The 12,200-nt window shown below is 44.0% G+C and overlaps 1 protein-coding gene across 3 annotated transcripts in view; it reads right to left on the bottom strand.

The window, feature by feature from the left end:
* Positions 1-9,710: 9,710 nt before the first annotated feature.
* LOC311304619 (GDP-L-fucose synthase-like) overlaps positions 9,711-12,200 on the bottom strand; it is a 39,834-nt gene continuing 37,344 nt past the window's right edge. For all 3 annotated transcript variants that reach the window (XM_084431750.1, XM_084431751.1, XM_084431749.1), the window contains exons 6-10: positions 10,717-10,850; positions 10,487-10,618; positions 10,287-10,366; positions 10,032-10,131; positions 9,711-9,925 (exon numbers count right to left, since the gene is read on the bottom strand). In XM_084431750.1, coding sequence (XP_084287876.1) covers positions 9,870-9,925; positions 10,032-10,131; positions 10,287-10,366; positions 10,487-10,618; positions 10,717-10,850 — 502 coding nt within the window. In that variant the 3' untranslated portion in view covers positions 9,711-9,869. The remainder of the gene's footprint in view (positions 9,926-10,031; positions 10,132-10,286; positions 10,367-10,486; positions 10,619-10,716; positions 10,851-12,200) is intronic.

Below are 12,200 nucleotides of genomic sequence, written 5' to 3'. Positions count from 1 at the left end.
TAAAGTCGCAATTGGGAGATATAAAGTCAGAATTGCACGATATAAAGTCGCAATTGCGTGTTATAAAGTATATATATAAAGTATATGTTATAAAGAATTGTGAGATATAAACAATTCTGAGGTAAAAAAAAAAAATCTGTCTTTTTTTCCCCTTAGAATTGGACTTTATATCTCACAATTCTGAGAAAAGATGTCAAAGATGTCGCAATTGCGAGAGAAAAAAAGTCAAAATTCTGATTGTATAACACGCAATTCTGACTTTATTTCACGCAATTCTGACGTTATATCTCGCAATTCTGAGAAATAAAGTCAGAATTGCGAGATGTAAACTCGCAATTGTGAGATAAAAAGTCGCAATTATCTTTTAAAATGTTTTATTTTGTGGCGGAAACAAGCTTCCATAGTTTTTCCCTCTGAGTCTAGGCTATGGAACTTTTTAACTTTTTAATTTGAAACATTGTTTTAGAAAAACATTTGACCTGGTCTGAAATGGTTTAACATCATGTGAAAACTTTATAACCTTCTCGGCTTTTTTTGTTTGTTTGTGTTGACTGGAAAAACTGGAAGAGAGGGCAACTCTCTGAGAGAACAAAGGAAATTAACATTTGAACTCACTCTTGTGCACCATTCGAGACGCAATGCTGAGATCACCAAAATTCACCTAAGAATCTATATGGTTTAATGTGAATAATTATCATGCAATATTATATATAGTATTACACATGTTTGGTATCATTTGAAATGTCTCAGTGCGACTGGTACAAAGGTCTCATACCCAAAGTAGTAAACCAAAATATAATAAGGTATTTAAGATTTTAGAGATGGGCTAACTCACACAGAGGAGGGTGTGTCTTCCAGGCAAATGGCATCCTGCTCTCAAAGGATACCTGACATAATAAATTGTTACATTTGATTTTATTTTCCCAAGTAGAATTCGTATGTTCCCGCAAGTTTTGCGTCAGATTAGTGACAACTAATATTTGGCATCAATTCAAGTGTACTTGGTTTGCAAAGACAAGAAGTGAATTTCCGTTTGACCAATCTAAATTTGGTTCTGTCTTACCTCTGTTTTAATTTAATGTTACTTTAGATATGTGTACGTGGGAAACCACGGCATGGCCAATCCAAAGCTATTTTAAGAGAAGTAATGTTGGTCAGCTTATCTGTAATAGTGGCCATACCTCTACTGAAGTAAACGTTTAAGTTAAATTCAAGTGTATGCAGTTCCATGGGGGCTAAACCAAAGTATCTTTGATTGTGTAAGCGTGAATGTGACCGATCTCAGGTATATAGCAATTACCTCTGTCTGGTGACCAAAACTGATAAGCTTGTGAACGTGAGACCCGCGTTAAACAGAAGACCTCTGAGCGACATAGTTTCTTAATCTGGAACGGGTAAAATATACTTAGAGTTAAAAAGAATAATCAAACATTCACTCACTTTTAATGATGCTCAGATATGATTAAAACCTTTTTCATTTATGGAGTCAGATGAAATAACGAGGTAATACATATGGGAAAATGTATTTCATTTAATCTTGTTGTGTTGCGTAAAAGGAAAGACAGTAATGCGCAAAAACCTTCACCCGTATTATTGGAGACCGGCCATTGGACCGATAAACAGGCTTACATTTGTTTTGTTTTTAACATTTTAATGTAGCTTGGATGTGGGTGAAAAAAAAACACTCTGTGAAAATATTTTAATAAAAACAACCCCTGATTGCAGTGTTTGACCTCAAAACCTTGTTTCACGTTATAAAATTTGAAAGCCTATAGTTTTACATGCTTTCAGAAAACACATTTTAGCTACCTTTTCTGATAACATTTTACAATGTCTGAATACTAATTTTTTGTTTTTAGGATCTGCATTAATTTAAAGTTGTATGTGAAAGTGTTACATGCCTGTGAAAAACTGTTTACAGCACATAGTTCCCTTTCGAAAATGGTTGACTCGTATTGTGGCGCTAGACACGATGGGAAAACTCCTTTTCTCGAGAATATTGAAGCCTTTATTTTAAAATGCAGTGCAGCTGCACAGCCAGCATAGTACAAAGCACAAGCATGCTGATTGGCTGGGTCGCGGGAACTGCACGAACCTAAGGCGAGGCGGTGTGGCTGCGCAAACCTATCGGGCGCGTCCCGCCACCAGCAGGCTGAGCCCGGCAAAATGGGCGGAGCTACTAACTATATAAGCGGCCCATTTCGCGATTTATTCTCCTTCAGCGAAGACTCAACTTGTCGCTGATTTTCTCCAGCATTGAACGTCTTTTCGCCGTCGAATGAGCGCAGCAGCGGAACTCAGCGAATCTGCAGCAGCAGTTCAGCGGTCGGCGGCCTCCTGTTCAGCGCTTCTGACTTGACGCCGTCATCTGCTGAATCGCCGTTTCCCTGCAGCCATCCGGTGACGTTTTCTTTTTGACAAGCGATTCGTCTAAAAAGCTAATTTCCTTCTAAAAGAGCAGCACAACGTTGTTTCAAATGCCATGTCCCGACTGTCACATGCAGAGCCCCTCTGCATCTCACAGACGAGCACCATGAGTGCATTTCCTGCCTGGGCAGAAACCATGCAGAAACTGCACTCATACAGGGCGGCTGTTCTCATTGCGAGAACAAGCCGCTCTCCTCTCTGCGCTTGCGGCTAGTTTTCTTCTTTTTTTTTTTTCTTTTTTTTTAGCCCCTTGCACCCTCCCGTTTCCCACCTCCCAAGAGCCTCAGAGGAAGAAATGTCGGGGTCAGAGAACACACAAGTGCACGGAGACGAGTGACCTCACGCCGGCTCAGACCCCGCGTGTCTCTTCACCAAAGCAGACCAGCGCCCCTCCTTTGAAGCGGCCGGCCTCGTCTCTTTTGGTGGATTGGAGGAAGACTTCCACGATGACAGCCTGTCGTTGGTGGCCTCTGAAGGCGAGGATTGGTCGGGCTCAGTCATTAACCACACCCCCCATCATGACGAACTAATGGCGTGCCCACTACTCGGCCCGCCTTCGCACTTCCGCCTCTGCAACGCTCTCAACTCTTGACGGCGCAGAGGAAAAGGTATATAAAGCTGCCCCCCCCGGAGGATGGAGGTCTAAAGTGGCTCATCAGTCCGAACCTTGCAGATCTACTTCAGCTCTTGCCGGCCAAGCCTATGCTTCCGCTGGTCAAGCTGCTTCAGCCCTGCACACTATGGCGGTCCTCCAAGTGTTCCAGGCGAAACTCCTCCGCTCCATGGACGAGTCTGGACCGGACCCCACGACCTTCCGTGATCTGACCTTCCACCACTGATCTGGCCCTACGCGCCACAAAGACCACCGCCCAGGCCATTGGAAGCATGGCCAGCCTGGTAGTATTAGAGCGCCACCTGTGGCTTAACCTCACGGAGATAAAGGACGCAGACAGGACTGCCTTCCTGGACTCCCCCGTATCTACCAATGGTCTCTTCGACCCCGCGGTGAAGGGCTTCACTGAGCATTTCGCTGAAGCACAGAAATCTTCGCAGGCCATGCGACACTTCTTGCCCAAATGCTCCAGTTCGACAAACATAACGAAAAAGAGCACTTTTCCTCTCCTAAACACCTGGCCGGCCGGGTCCCCGACACACGGCGGCCTGCCCCTATACTTTATTCAACCCCTAGTCACTCTGGCCAAGGCCTGGGAAGCCATCCCCGATGTGTCAAAATGGGTGTTGAACACAATAAACCGAGGGTTACTCATTCCAAGTCGCTTGCAGACCTCCACGCTTTCATACCGTGGTCAGCACATCGATAGGGAGCAACGTGGCTCACGTCCTCCGCACCGAAGTGTTAAATCTGCTAGCAAAAGGGGCTGTCGAGACAGTTCCCCTTCACATAGCGAGTCAGGCTTGTACAGCCGTTACTTCCTCGTCCCGAAAAAGGATGGTGGCCTCAGGCCTATTTTTGATCTCAGACACCTGAACAAAGCCCTCATGAGACGGCCATTCAGGATGCTAACAACCAAACAAATCCTCTCGCAAATTTGCCCAGGGGATTGGTTTTTGTCAGTGGATCTGAAAGATGCTTACTTTCACATCCAGATAACCCCCCATCACAGACCGTTCTTGAGATTCGCGTTCGAGGGGGTGGCTTATCAGTACACAGTCCTGCCATCCGGGCTATCACTGGCACCTCGTACATTTACGAAATGCATGGATGCGGCTCAAAGGACACTGGGCCTTATGGCCTCCGCATCTTCAGTACTCCAATTAGGCCTACTGCATGTGCGCCCCCTGCAGCGCTGGCTGAAGCCCCGATTTCCGGCTCATGCTTGGCGGTCCGGCCGCCTACGCGTCAGGGTAAACCACGTCTGTACCAAAGCATCTTGGTCCGGATGGACAACATGGCAGTGGTGTCATATATAAATCACCAGGGTGGGCTCAGGTCGAACAACCTGTACACCATGGCCAGACAGCTCCTGATATTGGCACATACCAACCTGCGCTCGCTAAGAGCAGTGCATGTACGGGGTATACTGAACCAGGGAGCAGACATGCTATCTCGAGACAACGTTCCCCCTCATGGAATGGTCTCTCCACTCCCAAATGGTTCAACTAATCTGGAGAATCTTCGGGGGGGGGGGGGGGGGGGGGGGGCAGAGGTAGACCTCTTCGCCTCAGAAGACAACTCTCAATGCCCAACATTCTTTTCAAAGAACAGGGATGCACTGGCCCATGAATGTCGCCTTTATGCATTCCCTACGGTCTTGATGCTCCCCCAGGCCATCGAACGGATCAGGGAGAACAAGCGTGTAGTCCTCCTAATATCCCCTCTCTGGCGGACCCAAACTTTTTTGATGTAGCTGCTAGAAACTGCCCTGTGGCCGAACCACTGTGGGAGGACCTCCTCACTCTGGCACCCCTGTCCCGACTTGTGGGCCCTCCATGTGTGGCCCCTCAACGGGTACCCAGGAACCTCGGAAAGAGTCCTAAGCAGTTACTGAGGCGAGAGCTGCGTCTACGAGATGCCTCTATGCCCTTAAATGGTCAGTGTTCACCAGCTGGTGCTCAGCTCAGAACCTAGAACCTACTCATGTGAAGTACTACTGGTACTTTCTTTTCTACAAGAGCTAATGGACCCGGGTCGTACCCCCTCCATGCTCAAAGTATACGTGGTGGCCATAGCAGTCTTCCATGCTCCCTTTCGAGCCGCTTCAGTCGACTGACTTAAAGCCACTTTCGCTCAAGACCGCACTCCTTCTCGCCTTAGCTTAGGTCAAGCGAGTGGGCAGTTGTCACATTGGATAGTGAATGCTATCTCTTTGGCCTACGCTTCAATGGGCCTTCAATGCCCCATAGGCGTCAGGGCTCATTCCACAAGGGGCATGGCCTCTTCATGGGCATGGTCCAGTGGTGTACCAATTGAAGACATTTGTGCGGCGGCCGGCTGGTCCACGCCGTCCACATTTGTGAAGTTTTACAACTTGGAGGTGCCGGCTCTGCAGGCACAAGTCCTTTCTGTCTAAGTGGATGTTGGCCTCTAAAGAGCCCAAACCGCAAAGTGTCCTTTCTGTGGGCTCCGACATCTGTCCGGGCCCCGTTGGACTTCTGACTCAAGGTTCTACTCTAAGCCTCTAGGCCTTGCAGTCTCAGGCGGGAGTTTAGAGCGAGGTCAGCAGCTAAAATAGCACGGCGTGATTGAATTGGGTTCCCATAGCGTCTAGCTATGCAATACGAGTGAATCATTTTCGAAAGGGAACGTACTCGGTAACTCATGTAACCTCGGTTCCCTGAGAATAACGAGAATGAGTATTGCGTAGACGGCCGTGCTATTAAGTTTCACGCCCAAGTATTGTCGCTTCAATTGAATTAACCTGATGTCTATGGCAAAATGGGCCGCTTATATAGTCAGTAGCTCCGCCCATTTTGGCGGAACACGCCCTGATAGGTTCACGCAGCCACGCAGCCACGCCGCCTCGCCATAGGTTTGTGCAGTTCCCGCGGCCCAGCCAATCAGCACGATTGTGCCTTGCACTTTGCTGGCTGTGCAGCTGCACTGCGTTTTAAAATAAAGGCTTCAATATTCTTTAGAAAAGGAGTTTTCCCATAGTGTCTAGCAACTAGGGGTGTCCCCGACTATGGATTTTCATAGTCGAATCAGAATCGTCAAGTCTTGCCTATAGTCGACTAATAGTCGAATCATGTGTATGGGGGCGGGGCTTTAACATTTCAAAGCCGCGATGTACAGAAAATCACACAAAGATATAGAAGAAAATGTATAAATAAATATGCATCAATAAAACTAAGAAATAACATAAATTACTCCAGAAAGGCCACACTGCAGACAGGATTTACATTTCACATGCAAATCAAATTAAATCGGCTAAATTAGTACAGTACAGCACAACATCGATGCACCGAAAAAATAAACAATTAATTTACTAAGTTAAATTAGAACAGAATATACCTTTCTAATAAATAAAAATACAAAACGAAATAAATCAGAATCAAGTCACAAGATGAGGAGCAAATGTGTGCAAAATGCCTAAAGTGCAGGGGAACATATATTCAAAACACAAGCCACAAATAGTTAGATTAGATAACCCTGACAGATCAATAAATAAAATTAAAATAAAGAAATGATTAAAATAACAAGAGTTAGTCAGAATTTTCAACTTTGTATTTTTAACTGCAGAAACAACAATAAATGCTAAACTGGAGTGGCAGTCTTTTTAGCTAAAAATGTTCACAGCATCCAAAAATCTAATTAGAACCGGCTGAAAAGTTTTGAAATCACTTGTACCCTACCTGATCGAGAGAACAAATCCAGTCTTTCACTCTGTCTGTCCGTTGGAGTCTTTTGTGCGCGCGGATAAAATACATTCTAAAACACTTAACGTGAAAAACGTTGAACGACTTAATCTCCTAAAATAGTTTTATACGCTTTACTATAGTAGGAACGCATTGCACATCGCACTGCACATAGTATGGTTTCTTAATAAAGTGTGTACTGTGTACATGCATTAAGCCACGTTAAAGTGCCTTTTAAGCGTTTTAAAAGCTTTTTTCATGGTAAGCATTTTAGAATGTCCTGTGGAAAACCAACTTGTTAACGTTGGCCGGCAGAAGTGCGATCATGGTTTTCCTGATGCTAAATCCAGCCTTGGAGAATCTCCTTTCTGATGGTGTACATCCACACTTTAGATTTTCTTATCCCAGACATTGTTAAAGGTTTAAATCCTTGCCGCCAAGACGCTCCTCTGTCGGTCACAGATTGAAAGTGAAACTTAAATCTGTCACGGGTGTGTCACGCACGTTAAAAAATATTTATTAAAAGCTTCTTTCTTTGCACATTTTTATATACAGCATTATCATAATAGGCTGAATATTAACGTATTCATTTCACATAGAACTACCGGTTTTCTGTCAGACATTGAGCGCCCTCATATAGCCAAAGTGGCATGATCCTTGTTTCATAACACCTCTGCGAAGATTCGACCGTGAGATCGGTAGTTGAATCAGGCTCCTCCAATCGAAGCATCAAATCTTCGACTATTCGGGGTCACCCCTACTAGCAAAGCAATACTCGTTCCCGTTATTCTCAGGGAACCGAGGTTACGTGAGTAACCGAGTATGCTTTGAACAGTTTCAATATTTTTTTATTATTTGCGTGAGTAGATTACATACAAAGTCAATGCAAAGACATGAATAGATGCGAATTTGCGCTGGGCGCTGCGAATTTGCCCTCGTCAATGGAAGGGACCAGTTTCTTTGCTCTGGCTGATAAGTCCCTTTCTATTGCAACAGTGAATGGGTCTCTGACAAAAACAGTGTTAGAGGCTTGATGTGGAGCGAATAAAATTAATTGTAGCCATCATGCTGTCCATTGTCGTTTTGAGTGCCCCGCTTAGTTTTGCGCACAACACCGCCTGATGCACAATGCAGTGTAAGGAGATCAACTGAGGTGCAACAGCGGACCAACGTGCTGACCAACCATTCACTTTCCCTGTCATGGATGGAGCCCCATCTGTCACAAGCATGCACACACGCTTCATATCCAGACCATTGTCTTTAAAAAAAAGCGGATATTTTCCTAAAGACTATATCGCCAGTTGTGTGTCCTTCTAACGGCAGTAGACCGAGCACCTTCTCTCTGAAGCATTTGCTGTAAAAAAAACAGACATATATGCACAACTGAGCAGTATCAGTTTTGCCTGTGGACTCATCTACTGCTATAGACATAGTTTCAGCTTTCATCAGGTCTCCTAACAGCGTTTCATACACATCTGCAGCAAGAATTTCAACCCTTCGAATGTTGGAAGTATCTGACAGGGGTACGTTTTTTTATAGCAGATTCCACGCTCTGTTTAATTTCATCGTCATTTATCACCTCATCCACGACGGCCAGCATACAGTCCTTCACGGTTTCAGAGTCTGTGAATGGCCTATTCTTTTTTGCCAATATCCAGGAAACACGAAGGGACGCTGCGGTAGCTCTCTCTTGGGCTGTGAATGACCGCACCATGGTACTACTGCTCCGGTTGTAAGAAGTAATCAAACACTGCACTTTTGCAGCCCTCTCTTGAGATAATAATAATAATAATTTGTTACATTTATATAGCGCTTTTTCTGAGACCTCAAAGCGCTTTACATATGGAAGGGGGGAATCTCCTCAACCTCCACCAATGTGCAGCATCCACTTGGATGATGCGACGGCAGCCATATTGCGCCAGAACGCCCACCACACACCAGCTTACTGGTGGAGAGGAGAGTGATGAAGCCAATCAGTATATGGGGATGATTAGGAGGCCATGATGGACAGAGGCCAAGGGGCAGATTTGGCCTGGATGCCGGGGTTACACCCCTACTCTTTTTCGAAGGACATCCTGGGATTTTTAATGACCACAGAGAGTCAGGACCTCGGTTTTACGTCTCATCCGAAGGACGGTGCTCTTTTGGCAGTATAGTGTCCCCGTCACTATACTGGGGCATTAGGACCCACACAGACCACAGGGTGAGCACCCCCTGCTGGCCTCGCTAACACCTCTTCCAGCAGCAACCTGGTTTTCCCAGGAGTCTCCCATCCAGGTACTAACCAGGCTCAGCCCTGCTTAGCTTCAGTGGGCAACCAGTCTTGGGCTACAGGGTGATATAGATCAGAGATCCCTCAGGAAAATTGGTGCAGAAAGTCTGGTGTTTCTCAACGTGATGCCTCCGCACATAGTAATCTTTAAGTACTGCAACGCACTCTTTACAAATTAAACACATCGGTTTGGCGTTTGGATGTGGCGGTAAAATAAACAAGTATTTGTCAGTCCAGGCAGGGTTAAACTGACGTTTTTCATTGGCAATTTTACGTTTCAGTGTTGAGAAAAACATACTGACAGTAATCTAGGCTACTACCGGCACACTCTGCATTGTTTGCGTGTTGCTAGGCTACGTGGTCTCTACTACTGTATAAATTTACGTAGGAATGTGTGTTTTTGTCGGGAACGTGGGCTGGGCCACTCGGAGGTTGCTTCCGGGCCGTCAATTGAATAGCCCAGTCATATTGTATAGTCTTAAAGTGACAGCAGCAAGAGTGTCCTGCTTTTTCTTCATTTATATTTGTAAATCTAACTTCTCTTCATGACTTGGATTTGGATGAAAGTCTCTTGAAGTTTTCCACAAGAAAAACTTGAAAACTGAAATGAAAACTGCTGATTTTCTAGACATGTATGAATTTGGCAACCTTAAAATGTTCAAAAAATTCTGTATATAAAAAAGTCATTAAACATGATTTAAAATATGAGTGTATTATAGCAATTCACAGTACAGATCATTAGACAATAAACCCAGAACATACCCTGATTGACAAAGTAGTAAAAAAATGTCTGATAAATCATTGGTTTCCAGCATTAAGATGCTCCCCCACCACAATTGAGATGTGAAGATCTTCATTTACGGACGATGTCATAATTGGCCGCTAACCAATCGCACGTCTCCTTGACGGCTGTAAAAGGAAAACACTTATAAAGGTTCTTGTTTTGGTTTCTGCTTTTTACTACTATTGAAAAAACATTTAGTAAATGCTGAATCGAGAAGTGAAGATTGATCACCTGCTTTGAACGGTGTGAACTTGAAGTCTGGCAGGTATTTGCGTAGTTTGGCGTTACTGGCGGTTTTCTTGATCTGGCCGTCTGATTTACTAGTGTCATACTGAGAGCGGTTAGTTAAGGGTTAAAGGGTTTAAAGCTCAACAGCTCAAGAACAATCTGGAGAAAATGTCTTATTTTGAGTTCCACAGAACAAAGATAGCAGATCTGTCAGCTGTAAAAAATAACTGCAGACAATGTTTATATGTGAAAGGATACAATCACTTCACCTTTAAATCCAAACCCTTCAACCACAGCGTCCACAGCGTCCTTTATGGTCAACTCATCCTCCTCTCCGACTAGTGAGAAAGACACAAAGGCAAAGAAAATCAAGAGAGACATGATCTTGATATTTGATCAGCCATTGAGCTCTGATGAAACAGATCCAATATGTGTGATGTCAAACACGGGTCGAGTACCTGACGCAATGATGGGCTCCACCTCGTCATACTCCTTCAAAACCCACACAAACAGACGAGCCAGATCCACAGAATAGATGAACTGACGCAGGGCGCAACCTGAACCCCAGACCTGCAGAGGTTTACCTTCCTCTACAAAACACACAAACACACGCAAATTTACCAACATGTGGGACGCTCTGAATGTGACTGTGGCTTCAGATTGTTCCAGAAAGTTAAACATGTCTCACTCTTTGCCAGGTACGTCTTGTGTACCAACCCCGGCATCACGTGACAGTCCTCAATGTTGAAGTTGTCATGTGGTCCAAATATGTTGGTAGGGATGACAGCTGTGTAACGCAGACCGTACTGCTGAAAACACGCCCTAATGGACACACACACACACACACACACACTTAAAATACTGTATTTGGAAATATTTCAGGTACATATACATTTTTCTTAGGGAAAAAAATATATTAATTAATTATCATTAGCACATGTCAAACTCCAGTCCTGGAGGGCCACTGTCCTGCAGAGTTTAAAACACCAGCACCATAACACCTGCCTGGAAGTTTCTAGTAATCCTGAAGAACTTGATTAGCTGGATCAGCCGTGTTTAATTACGGTTGAAGCTAAACTCTGCAGGGCTGTGTGGCCTTCCAGGAACTGAGTAAACTATACACGAAACCCTCTCTCTTGGGTAGGCCTAATGTACATTATATAATTTTTAAATTAACAGTAGAGACAAAACTATTAAAATCAACTGCTATATATTTTCAGATATAATAATCCACACTCAAATAACAACTTTGTTTTATACAAACATTTAAGCAATATTTTTTTTATACAAACCTTCTAATGATATACAGTTATCTTTCAACCTCCATTGCAAATCAGGTCCCGTATTCTTAAAGCTTCTAAGAATCCTCTCAGAAAACTCCTAATTTAGCTTAAAAACTTCTACGTAGGAGTCTTAGCTTAAGAGCGATTTGGGACTGATCTGAGAGCAACTCGGAGCATGGAAAAGACAAAAACTTTCATCTTAGTGAGGAGGCCCCGTTGCAACGTATGACACAATCTTTTGAAGACTGTGATTGGTTGGTAGTCCAAGAAGGAAAAAAAAAGCGATTTTTAAGTATAGGGTCTACTCACACACACACACATTATATATATGTATATAAATCCTTTTTCTTTTCTTTTCTTTTTTTTACATGCTGTTAATTTCCTATAAGGTATTTGATTGGCTTAGAATGATAAAAAAGTGTTCCACTCTTTCCAATTCCAATTGCTGGCATGTCTATTTAAGTGGTGGTTTGAATGTTGGTTTTAATGTAGCAAACATGGAATCAAAAACAAGAAGAACGAGAAAGCCCGACTGGACAGAGGAACAATGTTTACTGTTAGCTCAGTTAGTGGATGAACAGAAGGCCACCCTTAAAGGAAAATTCGGGCTGGGTGTCACAGCACGGGGCAAGAAGCTGACGTGGGAGCTTATAGCAGTTAATAATAAATTATTATCGGTTCATTTCCTCTGATTGTGCGCACCAGGACAGCCTGCTATATTCATAAATGCAGTTTTTTGAGCCTGCAAGGTGGGAATGTCCAGTGGAAACGAAATGAACTGCGACACAATAAGAGGTTCTGAAAGTGCTGTAACTGTTTGTGTGATCACTCACAGAAGGTTGTGACGGACACAAATCATCACTGCTGCATTGTTGCATTTTCCCAGTTG

Source organism: Rutilus rutilus (genome assembly GCF_951802725.1).
Source record: "Rutilus rutilus genome assembly, chromosome: 15".
Lineage (NCBI taxonomy): Eukaryota > Metazoa > Chordata > Actinopteri > Cypriniformes > Leuciscidae > Rutilus > Rutilus rutilus.
Note: the sequence above shows the minus strand (reverse complement) of the source record. Positions and strands in the feature narration are given on the sequence as shown.